A 17,295-nucleotide genomic window follows, 5' to 3' on the forward strand; every position below is an offset into this window, starting at 1 on the left:
CACTTCTTTGTGCACGAGTCTTGCACATGTTGTTGATTTTGCAGAATGAGAATCGTGCACAGGAGAGGAAAGTGGGTGGTATTAAAAGAGTGCTTTTTAAAAAAATATATATTTCAGGTGGTTTTATTGAATTTTATCAAACACACAGCCTCATATAAATGAGCCAGATGTGAGGTCAGCCCAATAAGTGAATGTACAATAGCTATCACTTCAGTGTGTTTGAACTGTTTCAGTCTGAGGATGACAAAAGCTCCATCGGTGGAGCAGCGGCTCCTCCCTCGGCAGAGCTTATGTCATCCAGCCTTTATAATGGTCTCCCACGCAGGTGTTCAAAAGCTTCCCTCTTTGACCTGACCACCCGCACGCAGCCCTCGCAGAGACACCCGTTCAGGTCGAGATGAAGTGCCTGAACAATCGGGCCCAGAGCCACTTGACGGCGCAGGTGGACTGCGAGTTGGACGCCATGGGCACCGGGGCCTGGGTGAACCAGGGCTTCTGTGGTTCCCCTCCACCGATACCGCGAGCTGTCAGCACCATCTACAACTCCCCACCCCTCTTCGCCGGCTCCATGGACAGCATGTACAAGCTGGACACTCCTGGTCCGTTCGCACAGGAGCCACCGTCCGCCGAAAAAAGTCTGATCAAGAAGCGAGGGGGCTGCTGTTCTTTTATCAAAGGTATGGACACTTCCTACCAAATCTTTCCAATTGACTCTCAAATCTACAGGTTTCATGAACATGGATTAAAACTAGCCAAGTGCAGAAGCTTCACTAGTCATTGGTTTAATTGGTGGCGTCTTTTTTTTTTTTTAATCAGTTAATTCTGTATTTAGCTGAATAAATCGTAAAACAAAAAAGTTCTATTCCTCCATGATTCTGACCATGTTTGATTTGGTCTGCAGGGCTGTGGGGCACAACTTTGACTGAAAACACGTCTAACAACAGGGAGCAGTTTGTTCGAACTACTCTGCGGGAGCTGCTGATCTACCTGGTGTTCCTGGTGGACATTTGCCTCCGTAAGTGTTCTACACACATCTACCAAGCAACTGTCCTGGGAAATAAATGCACTTAGCCATGAGAGAAATTATAAATAGTGGAAAATTACACATTGTAATTACACATTTTAATGGGTGCTTTTAGATCTAGTTAATTCAGATTCACAAATAGGTTTTGCGGATGTGATGATTTCAAAGTGTTGGACATTGAACCAGCATTCCAGACTGTTGATTCATCATCAAGTTTGCTTATTGTTTCAATGCCTACCACAAATGCCCTTCCCATCCCTAAAAGCCATTGTCCAACGGGGCATTAGGACTGAAAGGGACATGTATACTGTTCTCTTGCCTTTTCCCGATAAGAGCATTTAGCCCCGTCCTTTGTTTCTTTGTCTGGCTGAGATTTACATTGTTTGATGAGGCTATTTGCGACAGGACAGCGTGTTCTCTCTTCAAACAAATTACCGCCTGTAATCTGGACCCATTCGACTGCTTCAGAGACATAAACACAGACAAACAACCAGTCTTCAATGCAGCCTCGCGTGTCTGCCTCTGTGGTTGTCTTATCTTGGACCAGCTGAATGGAGCATCTGGGCGAAGCCAGATAGGAAGTAGTGACGTGAACGCTGTGATTGGCTTGTCTTGCAGTGACATACGGTATGACCAGCTCAAGCACCTACTATTACACCAAGGCCATGACAGACCTGTTTGTGAACACAGCCAGCGAGAGTGGGGTTAAGTTTCAGTCCATCGGCACCATGGCCGACTTCTGGACTGTGAGTTTTCGCACACAAAAAAAAAAAATCTGCAAAGATTTCTACCAATCACACACAAATATGAATATTGGAAAACTGTTTTGTCTGTGTGTCAACAGTACGCTGAGGGACCATTACTGGATGGCCTCTATTGGACAAAGTGGTATAACAACCAGAGCCTGGATAACGGTGACCAGTCCTTCATTTATTATGAGAACATGCTGCTGGGTGTGCCCAGGATGAGGCAGATCAAGATCAAGAACAACTCCTGCAAGGTCCACACCGACTTCCAAGACGAGATCACGGGTTGTTTTGATGTCTACAACGAGAAGAAAGAGGACGACCTCAGCTTCGGTCTCATCAATGGAACCGCGTAATATACCCGCTTTGGTTGATGACACACTTGATCTACATGACAGTTGAGGATCGGTTTTGAGTTCTCATAACATCGTTTTGTGCTCTTCTTCTTTTCTGCAGTTGGAGCTATCACACAGAAAAAGAGATCAAGGGTTCGTCTCACTGGGGTCTGCTGACCACCTACAGCGGGGCAGGATACTATCAAGACCTGGGTCGGACCAGGGAGGAGACCAGCGCCGTCCTGGCAGAACTGGTAGAAAACCTCTGGCTGGATCGAGGAACCCGGGCAGCCTTCATCGACTTTTCCACTTACAACGCCAACATCAACATGTTCTGTGTAATCAGGTAAAGACGATCCTTGACGACGTCACCTTTACCACGCATCAGCTAGTTTTTCCACCGGTTGACCAAACTTTTCCCCGTACCTTTAGGTTGCTTGTTGAATTTCCGGCGACTGGTGGAGCGATCCCGTCCTATCAGATCAGAACGGTCAAATTGATTCGCTACATCACCATCTGGGATTACTTCATCCTCGGCTGTGAAATAGTCTTCTGCATATTCATCCTCTACTATATCGTAGAGGAAATTCTTGAGCTGCGGATACACAAGTTTTCTTACTTCAACAGCATCTGGAACATTCTGGATATTGTGGTCATAATGGTAAAGGAGATCAAATTCTCACATAAACTAAATCTGTGCTGTTCTCAGGTAATGAAACCTCAAACTCATAACAGTGTTTTTCTATTCTAGCTCGCAGTTGTGGCTATTGTTTTCAATATTTTCCGAACCATCAATGTCGACAAGTTACTTGGCAAACTTTTAGACCAACCTGCCGTCTATGCTGATTTTGAATTTCTGGCCTTCTGGCAAACGCAGTACAACAACATGAACGCTGTGAACCTGTTCTTCGCATGGATTAAGGTAATGTACACAAATCTTCCTCTCAACACTTTTTAACCCCCCCCCTCGAACACGTTAATCCATACGAGAGGACTGAAAATGTTTGCTTACATCTTCTTTTTCTTTGTAGATTTTCAAGTACATCAGTTTTAATAAGACGATGACTCAGCTGTCCTCCACGCTGGGTCGATGTGCTAAAGACATCTTGGGATTCGCCATCATGTTCTTCATTGTGTTCTTCGCTTACGCTCAACTTGGATATTTGCTCTTTGGAACCGAGGTGGAAGCATTCAGTACCTTTGTGAAGTGCATGTGAGTGGACTTAAAGACAACAGCAAATGTTTCACACTTGTAGACTCAGAGTTATTCTTTTGATCTTTTTTTTTTTTTTGTCCTTCCTGCAGCTTCACACAGTTCAGAATTATTCTCGGAGACTTCGATTACGATGCCATCGACCGTGCTAACAGAGTTCTCGGGCCACTCTACTTTCTCACTTATGTGTTCTTTGTTTTCTTTGTTCTGCTGGTAAGTCTTTCTGATGTGTTTGGTATTCAAAGGCTTAATCTGAGCATTCATATAATCTTGTCACACATTTCCCCCTCCCTCAGAATATGTTTCTTGCCATCATTAATGACACATATTCAGAGGTTAAAGAGGAGCTGTCGTCCCAAAAAGATGATCTGCAAATTACTGACATCATCAAACAGGTATAATCAGGTTGAAATGAAATAAACTAATGGCGAGAGCATTTGTGGCAGTAAGTACAAACCAAATTGTGTTGTGTTTTGCATGTGTGGTAATTCAGAGCTACACGAAGACATTTATGAAGCTGAAACTCAAAAAAGAGAAAATTTCCGATGTTCAGAAGGCTCTCCGTTCTGGATCTGGAGAAATTGAATTCAAAGACTTCAGAGAAACTCTTAAAGAGTAAGTTAAAAAAAATTAAAATAAATTAGAGGGAGCCCATGATGATATCTGAGCTGGATATAACCCTGATGATGTTGCAGGTTGGGACATGCTGACCATGAGATTTCTGCAGCCTTCTCAAAGTTTGACCGGGACGGGAACCAAATACTTGACGAAGAAGAACAAGAGAGAATGAAAATCGAGTTGGAAGAAAAGAGGGTTTGTTGAGGATTTTTGCTTCATTCAGGCTAAATATAATCATTACGGGACTTGTTTTCCTGATATTTTTCAGCTTATTTCTTTTCTTTATCGTGACCAGACAATAAAAACCATTCGTCCAAATCAAGGACAAGTGACAAAGCACTACTTTCAATCCAGTTTTGGTATTTTGTCAGGATGCTCTGAGTGCTGAACTCAACAACCTCGGGATGAATTATGGAAAAGAATTACTCGAGAAACCTTCTGTCACATCCAGTGAGCAAAGGAGTCAACCCGGTCAAATCTTCGTGGATCGAGAACAGTTTCTAAAGTGAGAAAATCCTCTGAATATGAAAAATGGTCACGTGTTTACAGCAAAATAGCAATAAATTCAGTTATGAGAGTCGAAATAACATGAAAAAGCTTTTTGTCACGCGACAGACTGGCCAGACAGGTTCTCCACCTGGAAAGCTCCGTGGAAGGCATCTCATCCAGGATGGAGTTGATCATGGAGAAGCTGGGACTCCAGGAGAAGACCAAGAGGAATGGTACAGCAGGGAAACAACCCGAGACCACTAATGCTGTGAGTACGGAAATCATTTTATACCCACTGGGGTTCGTCTTTGAAAATAATATGAGATCCGACCACATTAATAAAGCTGTCAGTGCTGTGGAAGTTAGCGATAATTAAATATTGATTACAGTTAGTTGTGACCTTTTAAGGAAGTCTTGGATTACTCAAGAAAGCAACTTCTGCGCTATTTAAACTCCCCGTCCTGTTTCAATGTGCACTAAAGTGTGTGACTGTAGTGAGCATTGAGCGTTTTTGTAAAAAAAATTTTAAGATGTTTTTTTCTTCATTTCAGAGAAACTACATATTTTGCGGTTCAGACAAATTTTCTTTCGTGGAAAATTGTTAAAATGGCTCTTTTGGTCATAAAGGCTGCAGAGCAATGTTATAGACCAAGAAAAGGTCTCACCATTTGGCTGTACATGATTTTGCTTGTGGTTCTATTGGCTCATTATTCATAATTGACACTGGGCTGTCTGAGGACGGGTCGTCTTCCTCTCATGAAGGCAAACACAATTAACAATGAATAGAAAGCAAAAAAAAAAAAAAAGAAGCGGACAAAGATTTTGACAACTGGTCGTCAGCACATTCTGTGGTAAGGCCAGAGAGCTCCGAGAGAACAGAGAACAGAGATGTGCAGTATGAATAATAAATATGGACATTCGGAAGCCCCAAAATGGCACTCGGCTAAAAGCTGCTTAAAAAAACAAAACATTTGCAAAGTAAACATAATTCAGATCCAAAGCAAATGTATGAGCATGACATTTTGGTGTTTGTGTAAACGTCACCTCTTTAAACAGCCCACACAAACACGGTGTCATATGAAAGCAGATAATGTCTGATTGAGAACAGAGTGAATGATCACAGTGATATAACAGTGAAACATTTACAACGCTGTACTCAAGAAAGCTAACATGGCACACATGGGTCCTAAACTGTTTCAAACTGACCCAGTTAAGTCATATAACAATTATTTTATGTTTTAAAAATAGTTGAGTCAACACTTAATTCACTTATGTCACAAAACTACTAATTCTAAGCATTTACATAAAAACAATGGCATTTATTATAGTAAAAATTATATATAAAAGTGTCAGTAATGTACATAAAGGTTAGCTGCAGGAGAAAAAAACGGCTGAAGAGAGAAGAATGAATCGGTCAATAAGAAAAAGAGTGTTGCAAGAGAGTTACATAGAAGATGGCGAAGATTGATGAAATGGACAAAATTAGAGCTGAATCCATCTTTTGTGGTTAAAAAATTTAAGTTTGAAACTGTCCAAGCTGAAGCGGCTCAAGTCAACCAAACAGCCTTAGACTGTGTGTAAACCCAAAGTGTTTAGAAAATTAACTCATCGTTACAAATATTGCGAATAAACTGTATATCATAGTGTGTTTGTGAATTTCTTTTGTAATTGTACAGGTTGTGGTCGTGGTGGTGGTGGGTGGTGTGGGGAGTGGGGCATTGATTTAGAGGATTGCTATTATTATTTTTTAAGAGGGGTGGCTGGTGAGTAACGGGCTGATCTTCTCCAGAAATGCCAATGCCCATCTTGAGCCTCTCTCCAGGACTAGACTATAAACCAAAGGGCCGTGAGGCAGGCCCTTGGTACCTACCTTTAATACTGTGCTTTAAAAAAAAATATATTTCATGTGATGTCCTATTTTGGCTTTATATCATTTTTAATTGCATTTTATGTTCTAACGAATCTGCGCGTTATTGCTGTATTGACAAACACCAACGTTACCTTCCAAGCCGCTTCACAGCTGTATTCAGGTATGACAAAAATAGAGTAAATAAATTTTTTTTAAATAGTAATTGTTACCACAAAGTTACTTCCAAAAGTACAGTGAAGCTTCATATAGTCACCCTGGTCACCGCTGATTTGGAGTCAATTAAGCGCCAAATATGTTGTACTTGTGTTTACAAACACAGATTTGTGGATTGTTTTAAATTACCTGTGTTCAGAGAGACGGACCCGCCCCTGACAGCCGCTTCCTGGTCCGTGCGCTGGACAGAGAGACGAAGCCCGAGGTTCCGTCCTGGAGGCCCGCCGTGCGTCATGACGCACTGCGTCCCGCTGCGGGCACCGCGCGAGACGCCAACATGTGATCCTCCTCCGCCACAAACACAAACACACACTTGCCAGTCTTTCAGGTTGAAAACTGAGATAAGCTGCTGACAGTACGACATTAAACAGGGACATGTAAATACCGGGTGAATGTTTCTGGGGGGCTTTTTTGCTTTATTAGGCTGCAGCACAAATAGAGAGACGTCCAGTGTTGTAGAGGAAACCAAATGTAAATCTATGCATTATTATTAGTGCTGTGCAGTATCTCTAAACGGTGGATTAGTTCAAATATTGCAGGCGTATGAGCAATGCATGAGGCACCTAACATCTGCTTGCTTTGCTTTGTTGCTCATTGATGTTCAAGTGCTCTTACTGCAGCTTTAAAAGCAATCTTTAATAGTTTGTACAAGTGAAAATTAAATATTTGTCACACCTGAGCTCCCGAAACTAGTGACGTATTAATACCAGGAGTGTGTTTTGTTTCGAGGGTTGACTCACGTGTTAAGAAATATATCTAATCTTATGTATTCTTTTCATCGCAGATGAAAATATTCACAGGTCACGTGTTTTCTTCGGTGTTGTGGTCGAGCCTGGACCGCTTGGGGGTGCCACAGATCAGGGGGGTTCCCCCAACGCGCTGCCGCCTGTTTTCATTTGCACGTCGATAGAAATAGCCAGAATGACTTTCTAGAATCTAGACGAGACGCTCATTGCTTTATTTTGAAGATGTGTCAGCGCACACAGCGAATCCGCAGGCTGAAGATGACAAAGTTTTGTTTTTTTAAATCTGAGACCCAGTGTAATACTTCTCCCTTTTACTTTTTCAGTCTCAAATACAAAGCCGTGTTTGGATTCTTGATTTCCACCCAGATTCCTTAAATGTATAGTGAACGATGCTCCTAATAATCAAGTGTCACAGTAGAAAAGAATAATCTTTAAGTATAGAGATCCTCATTGAGTGCTATTAGTATTTTGACACTTTAAATCTTATTTGTTCTCAACATGGATGATTCACACCAGCAATAGTTTTTGCTGAATAACATGTCAGCCTCAGTTTAATATTAAATGTCACATGCTGCTTCTCTGATGTACTGAAAACAGCGTCACATTAAATGTAGGCTTTGCTGTCAGATTCTATGTGTAAAGCACATTTTATTAGCATCTAATAAAAGTACAGAACAACAAGTTTGAAACGTTTCTTTATTTGAAGTGACTTTCCGCGTGTTTTTCTTTCCCCGGTTAAATGGAAAATGTAATTCATTTTTTAATATTAGACATCACTTCAGGTGAACTCACTTGTCATGAAAGCAAATCGTCGTTACATTCAATATTTTTAAGCAACAAATATATTACAAGTCTTAAGCGTGCAGTTCAAGCCGATACACCTGCTTCCTGCTACATCCTGAAGATGGCACATCAACTTAAAATGGGAAGAATCTGATGTCAAAAAAAAAAAAAAGAGGTTTTGTACTGAAGCCTTTCAAAATTACACATTTCAATCCAACAACAAATTATTTGATTAAGGCTTGTTTATAAATTATATTGCTGAAGTTTAATAATGGTATTTCATCTCATAACATCCTACCTACAGTATATGTACAGTTGTTTTACGTATCATGAAGGTTTTTTGATCAAGGTTTAATATTTACACTCGACACACACGACCCTGTTTCTTTGCACGTCGCACCCCGCACAGCTCAAAGAAAGGAAACTAACAGCAGAACGGAGGGGGGGGGGGGGGGCTTTCCAGGAGTGTAATACGCTGTACGCAATGGCACATACACACACAAATTAAAAACTCAAATGGCAGGACATGTACGGAATCCTTCTGTCATGACTGGAGTCCGATTTTAGAAATACATGTCCGATCATTTTTCCTGGGACGAACTGAAAATATTCCTGAAATACAAATATCTCCATGCACAAGCAGCGCGAGTGTCTGCTGCTTTACCAAGTCACACGTTATAAAACCTATTCAAAACTAGAGTAAACCTAAAACATCCATCCGTCCATCTCGACGGAGGCGGGTGGCGAACGCACGTCATTTTGAATGTGACTCAGGATGATCGGCGGCTGGTTAATCACACAAAAACTCATCGATCTACATCAGCTGAGGTTGCCGAGGAAGAAGAAATGATTCAAGATGCAGTATTCCTCGAGGAAACCAGCCCCAGAATCAGCAGCAGAATGTGGGACTTGAGCGTTTGACAATATTGTCTGGACAGTGAGCATGTGCAGCAGCGCTTCCATTCAGACACGAGCTTAGAAATGAGTTTGTCTCGGCTAGTTAAGGGGTAAACTAAAATCTCTCAAACTCTGAAAACAAAAAACAAAACAAACAAGCTTATTACTCCAATACAAAATATGAAAAATCAAATTTTTTTTTTTTTTTGCTTTTAGAGTTGTGTAGGTGAAATTGTCTTTGTGCACAAGAGATACGTCGTCCCACCTAAACTTTCCTCAAAGCCACAGCTTGTTGATACAAATAGTTTCTTCACGTACACTGGAAGGATCAACTCTCCCCCCCGGGCCTCTATTCACAAAAAAAAATCTTTTATTTTGATATAAAATCAAAATGTGTGGATGGTGCAGGAGGTGACGTCTGGACCGGTTAGGAGCGTCAGTTTTGGCTCAGTGCAGTTTGTAGAACAAAGTCATGGTGACGACTAAAACTCACCTGATCTGCACGACACTGTCCTCACCGTCTGCTGCTTTAGAAACCCACTTATTACAAAGTCTAATTGAGTCGACGCCTCCTGTGGAGGGTCGTCTTTCGTTGTATAAAATTGACAGAAAATGCCCAAGTATGACCAGCAAAGGAACATCAAAGGATTTAAAAACTCATTGGCAAACAAGAGCAGATATTGCTATAGTTAGTTTTTTTTTTTTTTATAATTTCTTATTAATCTTGATTGAGGTTTTCAGTGAGTTGAATCCCCGTCGTGTTCCAGTGAGCTGCTGGAAGAACAAGATGGCTTTTCCGCCCACATGAGAGACGCTGTACACAGTCATGTGGACGTTCCTTTCATTCAGTGTGTTTTCTCAGGTTTTGAATCTAAAAAGAGTGACGATTAGCTTTAAAGAAGTAGATCGACTTTTTGATGGTTTGGCCCTCTGGTCGGGTTATTGGTATTATGTGCTGTGGTGCAGGACGGCCCTCATTTTGTTCTTCCTCCCAATCTCTTTTAATCTGTTATTTCAATATCCTGTACTGCTGTCAAATCAATGCATAAAATAATCTGGAACCGTGAGAGGCTTTCCAGTAAGAATGAGAACTAAACCTGGGAAACGTTTCATGCGGGCAAACATTCAAAAGGTCGATCTACTACGAAAAACTTTTGAGTTGGCTTTTCTTCAGAAGCCCAAGAGCACTTTTCCCCCACAAAATAACTTTAAAAATGTCTCAGGCTAATGAGGGCAGTCATTTTAAACTTAATAGTTACACCAGTTGTTTTGGAGCAACTATTAGGTACAAAGGCTTTGTGAATACGTCCCCTGCCCTTCTTGTTTCACGGCAGCTGTTCAGACAGAGCGTGCTGCGTCCGCCTGGTTATAACACTACACATGAGGGACGGCTCACTGCGTCTGGTAGCCGGCCATGCTGAAATTGGCCAAGTTGGACATGACGGTGCCAGGCGGGGCTGCAGCTTGGGCGGATGGAGATCCAAAGTTTCCCACCCAGGCTGGTGACTGGGACTGCCTGCAAACAAGAGAGACCCGGTTAGCGAGAATCTGATTGAAAGGACTGGCAGTGATGTCAAATACATCAGTGGCTCCGCGCTGGAGGAAAAACTGCTGAAGCTTCCAATGATCAGCGCAACACTACTGGCTTGTAATATTTCATCAGTGAATACAAAACGTACTCCACTCCAAATCCTTGCTGGTTCCAGGTCTGGCTGTACATGTTGTAGGAGGGAACTTGCCATCCGTTGGTCACATACTGGCCATACTGCTGCTGCTGCTGCTGTTGCTGCTGTTGTTGTTGTTGTTGTTGCTGCTGCTGCTGCTGCTGCTGCTGCTGCTGCGGGTTCCCATAGACCTGATTCCACTGCTGCCCCCACTGACTGTACTCCACCTGGGAGACAACGCAGAGCAAAACGCCCATTCATGTCGGAACTGCAAATCTTTTTCTGTTTAAAATCAATACATGTGGGATTTGTAGGAGCACACTCAAAATTACAACTCAGTGTGAGTTTCCTTTAATCCCAGGAGTATCGCTCTCTTTCTACCTGCTGTGGATTTTTCGTCATGTCGGGAGATTCTTTGCCCCAGTAGCACTTGACTATGTGTCCTTCGATGGCGGTGCCGTTGACTGAAACAATGGCATGTGCAGCACTGTCATGGGAGGAAAACCTTGGAAGAGAAAACAGAAAATTCAAAGTAAAAACTTCAGACATTAATAAAATAAATTTGTGAATTGTCATTATTTCAAGTCTGTATATATTGTTTGAAGATAATGTAGTGAAGAGAAACATCCTCAGACACTGAGTGAGGCTGTCCTGTAACTGAGTCATGCAATGTGACTGCATTGACATCTAGAGGCCAAATGTGTCAGGATCTCTGCAGACTAGTACCTGATGAAAGAATATCCTTTCTCTGGGAAAACCCTGACTTCCATTATTTGACCAAATGGAGAGAAAGTCTGTCGCATCAGATGTTCTGAGGGAAGCAAAGAGAAAAACAGTTAATGTGCTTGGCTCGCAGGCTATTTGAAGAAGGTAACTAATGATCCTGCTATTGCAGTGTGACGACTGGGTACAACAATGGCATGTGGAAAACGTGGCACTTGCCTGATAGTCCTGACTGAATCCCTCCACAGTACACGGTGCAGTTCTGCTGACTGGACTGAGTCACAACGTCATCAAACCTCAGCTGCTTCGAACCGTCTGACATGAAAACAACAACATCAAACACTACATCTGTGCAGGTATATTCATGACAATGCTGCAATTTATCTGTTTGAATACGCCATCGAGGCTGCAACAGTGAAAACGTCTTGTTGAATCACAACAAGAGCAGCGACGGGCACATTCTGAGAGTTTTCATTCAATACTTACTGTCCGGGGTAGTTTTAGGAGCGGGGGGTTTACGCGTTGCCCAGTTGGTCCTGATTTGGCGACCGCCGAGCCACTGCCCCGACATGTTCACGATAGCGTTCTCAGCATCCTGCAAACACAAACCATCCCGTTGCTTGTCTGAATGTGATACACAAGATGCTTTTTTTCTTTTCCCTGAAGAGGTCCTGCAGGGTTTCTGAAAATACACTTCCCTATTTCTAAAGTAACTGGTGACAACAGACAAGAAACTATGTAATGTTGACTGATTTTGTTGTAACGGTGGCTTTTAACTAGAGGTGATTCATTTTTAACTGCGATAAAGTAGGATAATAAACAGAAAAAAGAAATAACCTTCAGTCTGTGTTCTTGCACTGGAGCCTTACCAGTTTGTTGTAGAAGGACACAAATCCATACCCCTTTGATTTGCCTGTCGTCATGTCCTTCACAACACGGGCATCCCTGGAGGGAAACCAGAGAACAAGTTCAGCACACCTTCCTGTGGAGATCGTCCAACTAAAAGGAACCACGCAAAACACACTGAACTGTGAATCCTCTACTCTGTCCAACATGAAAAGTATATTAGCTATCATGACCTTGTGCTGAGCACTGGCTCGTGTTAAAACTTCTATGTAACACTTAATAAAAAACGAAAAAAACAAAACAAGTACAATTACATGCAGCCTATAATAATTTTTCTAATGAAGGATCTTTACCACTAGAGCACCACTTTTGGCACAATCTCTCAAGATTATTGATTCAAAGCAACGGATATGAATTACCATGCAAACTTAAAAAATCTGCAGTTGGTGCTCGCTCTACTTATAGAAAGATATAGAAAATATCAAAAGAGAAAAAAGGAATTAAACGGCATACATGGCCTGTTAACAGATTTCTTTATTTTTCCTGGTCAATGCTCTACCACCAATATGGAGTATGGAGTTTGTGGAGCTGCAAATTTTGAGAAATTGACATTTTCAGAAATTTTGGAAGAGGATCAATGTACTGCAAACAACACTATGTAAATCAAAATGAGACAATTGAAAACACAAAATTTAGAGGAATACATTGGAATTTGTTAATCTAAGCTAGATCATGTTAATACATGGTATCTACAGATAAAGACATATGGAAAGAATGGAATAAATAGAGAAAAAAAACTACATCTGAGTCTCCAGAGTGCACAGTTCCTTGCTGTTAGCCTTCAAGCTCCTGTCCAATCCTATGAGCATTTCTGTAAAATAACCAAAGTGCTATTACTTCACTGAAACCCACAACTAGAAGCTGTTCAGGTTCATACACACAGCTAACATTCTGCCGGCACACTGTACAGTTTACTTACCACACCCTAAACATGCATACAAAAAGCAAGGACAAAGACTAAAAGCTCACACTACAGTCACAGCAACAAAGAAACAGACTCATTGCAATTATGTTAGGAAATATGGCCCTAAAAGGAAGCGGTTTCAATATTTTCACAGTACATTTCATTTTAAAGGTACTTTCTAATCTATTTAATGTTGCTACGTCAGCAACCATGTTTGCATGCATGGATGTAGGGTATTTTAAATTGTGAAATTGACAAAAAAAAAAGAAGACAGAAATACGCATCGCCTACTCTAAACATGAATAAACATTTGTCTCCTAAGCCGTCAATATTGGTACACATTTAGAAAATAGCATGCTCTGAAGGAAATTTAACTTATCATATTAAAGTTTTAAGGCCTTCCCTATTAAAAATGTCAATCCATCTGCACAGACGATGTTTTAGTTTGTTTCCCTTTACAGAGCATGAGCTTGTTTGCCTTCAGGATGTGGCCTCTAGTAGATCTGCGTTCGTCAAATTATTCTTTTTCATAAAACAGGCATTTCTTGTTACAGCAGACTTTATACCCTGGATGTATGCATGTAAACACAGTCACTTGTGTCAGAACATACAACTACACCGTTATAAACCTCCCGACTTCAGGAAAATATACATGGTTATATAGAGGAAATCAAATAATGTATTATATTGTATTGCACAAGAAAAGAAAAACACAACTCTGAGAGGAGAACTTACGAGATTTTCCCAAAAGGTGCAAATGCAGCTTTGACATCCTCAGTGGAAATCTCCGGATTCAAATCACCCACAAAAACATGGAAGTGATCTAAAAATAAAAGATAACGGAACACACACAAAAACACATTTAATAAACTTAAGAAAAACTTGAATTTCAGGAAAATCAGGGAGTGAACCTGTCAACATACTGGATGTGTCTTTCTTCTGGCTACTCGGTGTGGTGGCCCAGTTTACTTTAACCTCCTGCAAACATAGGAGTGACAAGAGAATATTAAAAACACAATCAGAGAAACTGAATTTCTTTTCACAGCATTTATGGTAATGAAGCTTACTTTTCATTTTTGACCACAACTAATATCTTACCTTTCCTAAAATCTTCCTCCCATTCATGGCTGCAAGGGCCGCAGCCGCATCTCTGTGTTCAAAAAACTCCACAAAGCAATAGGGGTCATTGCTTGTGTGCTGCAACAAACAAGTCAAAAACAAAAGTTACAATCGGTTCAACTGTAATGTATGTGCAAATCCAAACATTGTTGTGTGTCCTTGAGGTTGGCAAAAAAATTTTTTAATCCCTGACTTCTACTCTCAGAGGTTTTACAGCTGTGTACTACGATTTCAATGCATCGACAAAAGCTCACGTCAACAAAACAATCCATTTGCTAAAGAGTCATCTTCTGCAAATTCAGGAATTTTAATGTGATCATCTGATTAAGTGTTGAGCTTTTGTCATGATGTTTACCAGCTGTTTAGATCACTTCTGATACGTGTGCAAATACATTTAAATTGGAGTAATGAGCAAAATGCATGGACAATGGTGTTCCCAGTTTGTGTTTGACCTCTCTTTGTATGTCACAATGTTATTAACATGTAATGTGATTGTCTTCGCGCAACGATTCTGATCTTATATTTAATACACATTTTAGCCAAAATCTCATCTTGTCCGGATGTGAATGACAGGCGAACAGAATAGTAGCCCAGCCAGCTGCTTACCTCCGTGATCATTTTACAACTTTTACATGGACCTATCTGGGCGAAGAGTTGAAGAATCAAGATTTCTGTAACATCTCTGGAGAGGTTCCCCACATACCTAGAAAGAAGAGAGCTAGTTCAGTTTATGGGGAAGAGACAATCGCACAAACCTGAGCTCGAACCAGCCTGTCCCGGCAAGCTTTTATTGAACAAACCCGCTAATTCGCGTTACGTTAACGCGTTAACATTAGCTCGTCTGGCCCACTGCTAACTGCTAACGTCAAACAGTTGTTAGTGTAGACGAAAACAAATCGTGCACATAGAGTAGAAATTGAGTTTCTGTATTTAATGTACACGTAGGCAAAACACTACAGTCAAATGGTCGTGAGGTTTGTCGGCTTTAGACGAGTTTGTGAATCTAACGATTAGCTAAGTTAGCAACCGGCTCGTGACATCCGCGACGCTATCGACAAATAAATCCGCCGCTGGGACAATAAACTGGAAACTTACAGGGTTCTCGGGTGCATTTCGTCGTCCATGACCGCTGCCGACAGTCACCGGGTCAAAAAAAAACCGAAGGTTTGAAGGAGTTTTCTGACGTTAGCGGACGAAGTGAGCAGGTTGCAAAAACAAGTAGCTAACTAGCTTTCAAGCTAACTCACCGGGCGCCAGCGGCTACGTCACGCTGAGACCGGGGCGCGTGCCTGCGTGAGATGCGCGTCGCCGCGTGCCGCGGAGGTCAGGGTGAGGTAACAGAGTCCAAGTGTTCACACGTGTTTTGAACTTTCTCCCCAAAAAAAGTTTGATTTCCTATCCAACACAGTTAGTTGAACACAAAAGAGAACCGGTAGCGAATTTAACGTTTTTCTAATCAAATCAGACTGGCGAGTAAATGAGACTGGAGAGGACTGGCAAGGAGCGCTTGTTTTACCCACCGCTGTTTGTTGGTTCGAGTCTGTACTCGAACCACGGGGACCTTTCTGGAATCTGAGCTCGGCTATTATTGTTGTGTTAAACAACTTTACAGCTTCCTGTAAAAGACAACTTATTGTTTACTTATATTTGTGTTGCTCTACAAAGCAAAGTACCGAAAATCAAATGAGAAATTACTTGAAATATGAAATCCTTGATCAAGTTTTCTTTTTTAATTCTTCTTAGGACATAAAAAAAACCTTGTTAAACTTTTTTTTTTCTTTCTAAAATGTCTAAAAGCAGTTGTCTGTTTTTCTGCTTTGAAAAAACATTGAAACAATTTGTTTTTAGACATTTTAACACTGTATATGTGTATAGACCCACAATGTTTAGGCCTGACTAAGAAACCAGTTACATTAATTCCTTTGAATCTTGCACTTAAATGGGTGAAACAACCTCCAACAGGGGAAACATTGTCAGTCTTCCAAGTTTTTTAAGGATGCAGGACTGGATACTGAATGTATACTGGTGTGTTGTTTTCTGTGACAAAAACTGACATTTCAGTCTCTGCATCGTTGAACACTTCTATGTTCATCACACTTAGGATGCAGAAAAGTGTGCAAAGCACGATAATGTCTATTTCAAATGAATGGCTTAGCTTTTTAATGACAATTGGTGCCTATTAAAAATCACATTATCACATCATATACATTTTAAGTAATTATATTAAGTACTGCAAAACTGTCAAACTCCACCAAAAGTGTCATGTAAAGTTTAAATTTTATTTCATAGGATTTACCACAATTAATGACAAACAATCCCCCAAAATGCTCAGAAGTCATCTCTTGGCAATCTAATATTCATTGACCAAGAGGGCTTCATGACCCAAAATGTTATCCTCAACTCAAAAATGCATGTGAAGATAATTATGGTGACCATTTTATTAAAACAATTTTTTTAGAACATATCTATTGGCAGAATAAATATGAAATATATCTATTTTTTTCTAGAGCGCTTCGGTGTGAAAATTAAGTCATAACAGTTGCAGACTGTGCATTGAGACAACATAAATAACACAAACAGCACAAAAACAGTGGTTTTTTTTTGTCGCCTATAGATTCCACCAGAGATTCATAATGTGTCATAATGTTAAAAAAAAAGATTTTAAGTCTGACATCTCAAAGTCAGAGATATTACCCAGAAAAAAGAATAAAGACTTAATAAATCACCCAAAATAGAATAAAAAATAAGAAAATAGAGAATATAGCAAGAAAAAGAATGCAACAAGATTTTAAAATGGAAGTTAAAAAATTAAACGTGTAATATACCCCGAATGTGCAATATTTAATACATTATAACCCGAAAATGTGCAATCTACAATACAGTATAGCCTCAGAATAGCTGTAATGTCCCTGGATATGAAATGTGCAGAAGACCTCTAGGTTCAGATATTTTTTTGGGACTTGCTCTATGAGAGAGGCATCGATGAAGAACTAGAGGTTTGCATTTCCAAAAGAAAATGCTAGTGTGAATGCTGAAGCTGAATAA

General features: G+C 40.7%; 2 protein-coding genes across 3 annotated transcripts; one reads left to right on the forward strand and one right to left on the reverse strand.

The window, feature by feature from the left end:
* Positions 1-397: 397 nt before the first annotated feature.
* pkd2l1 (polycystic kidney disease 2-like 1) lies at positions 398-7,933 on the forward strand (the record flags this gene model as incomplete). The annotated part of the gene is made up of 15 exons (XM_080481107.1): positions 398-677; positions 902-1,015; positions 1,643-1,770; positions 1,869-2,122; positions 2,227-2,451; positions 2,538-2,766; positions 2,857-3,027; positions 3,137-3,318; positions 3,411-3,531; positions 3,615-3,713; positions 3,812-3,933; positions 4,014-4,131; positions 4,308-4,441; positions 4,552-4,693; positions 6,648-7,933. 15 exons carry the CDS (start codon positions 398-400, stop codon positions 6,789-6,791), a joined length of 2,463 nt encoding a protein of 820 aa, XP_080337233.1. The 3' UTR covers positions 6,792-7,933.
* tial1 (TIA1 cytotoxic granule-associated RNA binding protein-like 1) lies at positions 7,886-15,657 on the reverse strand. 2 transcript variants are annotated; one of them, XM_080481109.1, is made up of 13 exons: positions 15,346-15,511; positions 14,857-14,953; positions 14,230-14,328; positions 14,055-14,109; positions 13,867-13,954; positions 12,969-13,038; positions 12,191-12,266; positions 11,808-11,916; positions 11,541-11,636; positions 11,325-11,409; positions 10,980-11,103; positions 10,614-10,825; positions 7,886-10,450 (listed from the first exon to the last, which is right to left on the reverse strand). In XM_080481109.1, the coding sequence occupies exons 5-13, from the start codon at positions 13,901-13,903 to the stop codon at positions 10,327-10,329; spliced, it is 933 nt and encodes a 310-aa protein (XP_080337235.1). In that variant the 5' UTR covers positions 13,904-13,954; positions 14,055-14,109; positions 14,230-14,328; positions 14,857-14,953; positions 15,346-15,511; the 3' UTR covers positions 7,886-10,326. The 2 variants fall into 2 exon arrangements, with proteins under 2 accessions (XP_080337235.1, XP_080337234.1); XM_080481108.1 differs by lacking the exon at positions 12,969-13,038 and having other exon boundaries at positions 15,346-15,657.
* Positions 15,658-17,295: the final 1,638 nt, after the last annotated feature.

This window comes from Lipophrys pholis, assembly GCF_963383615.2.
Source record: "Lipophrys pholis genome assembly, chromosome: 15".
In the NCBI taxonomy this organism is placed as follows: Eukaryota; Metazoa; Chordata; class Actinopteri; order Blenniiformes; family Blenniidae; genus Lipophrys; species Lipophrys pholis.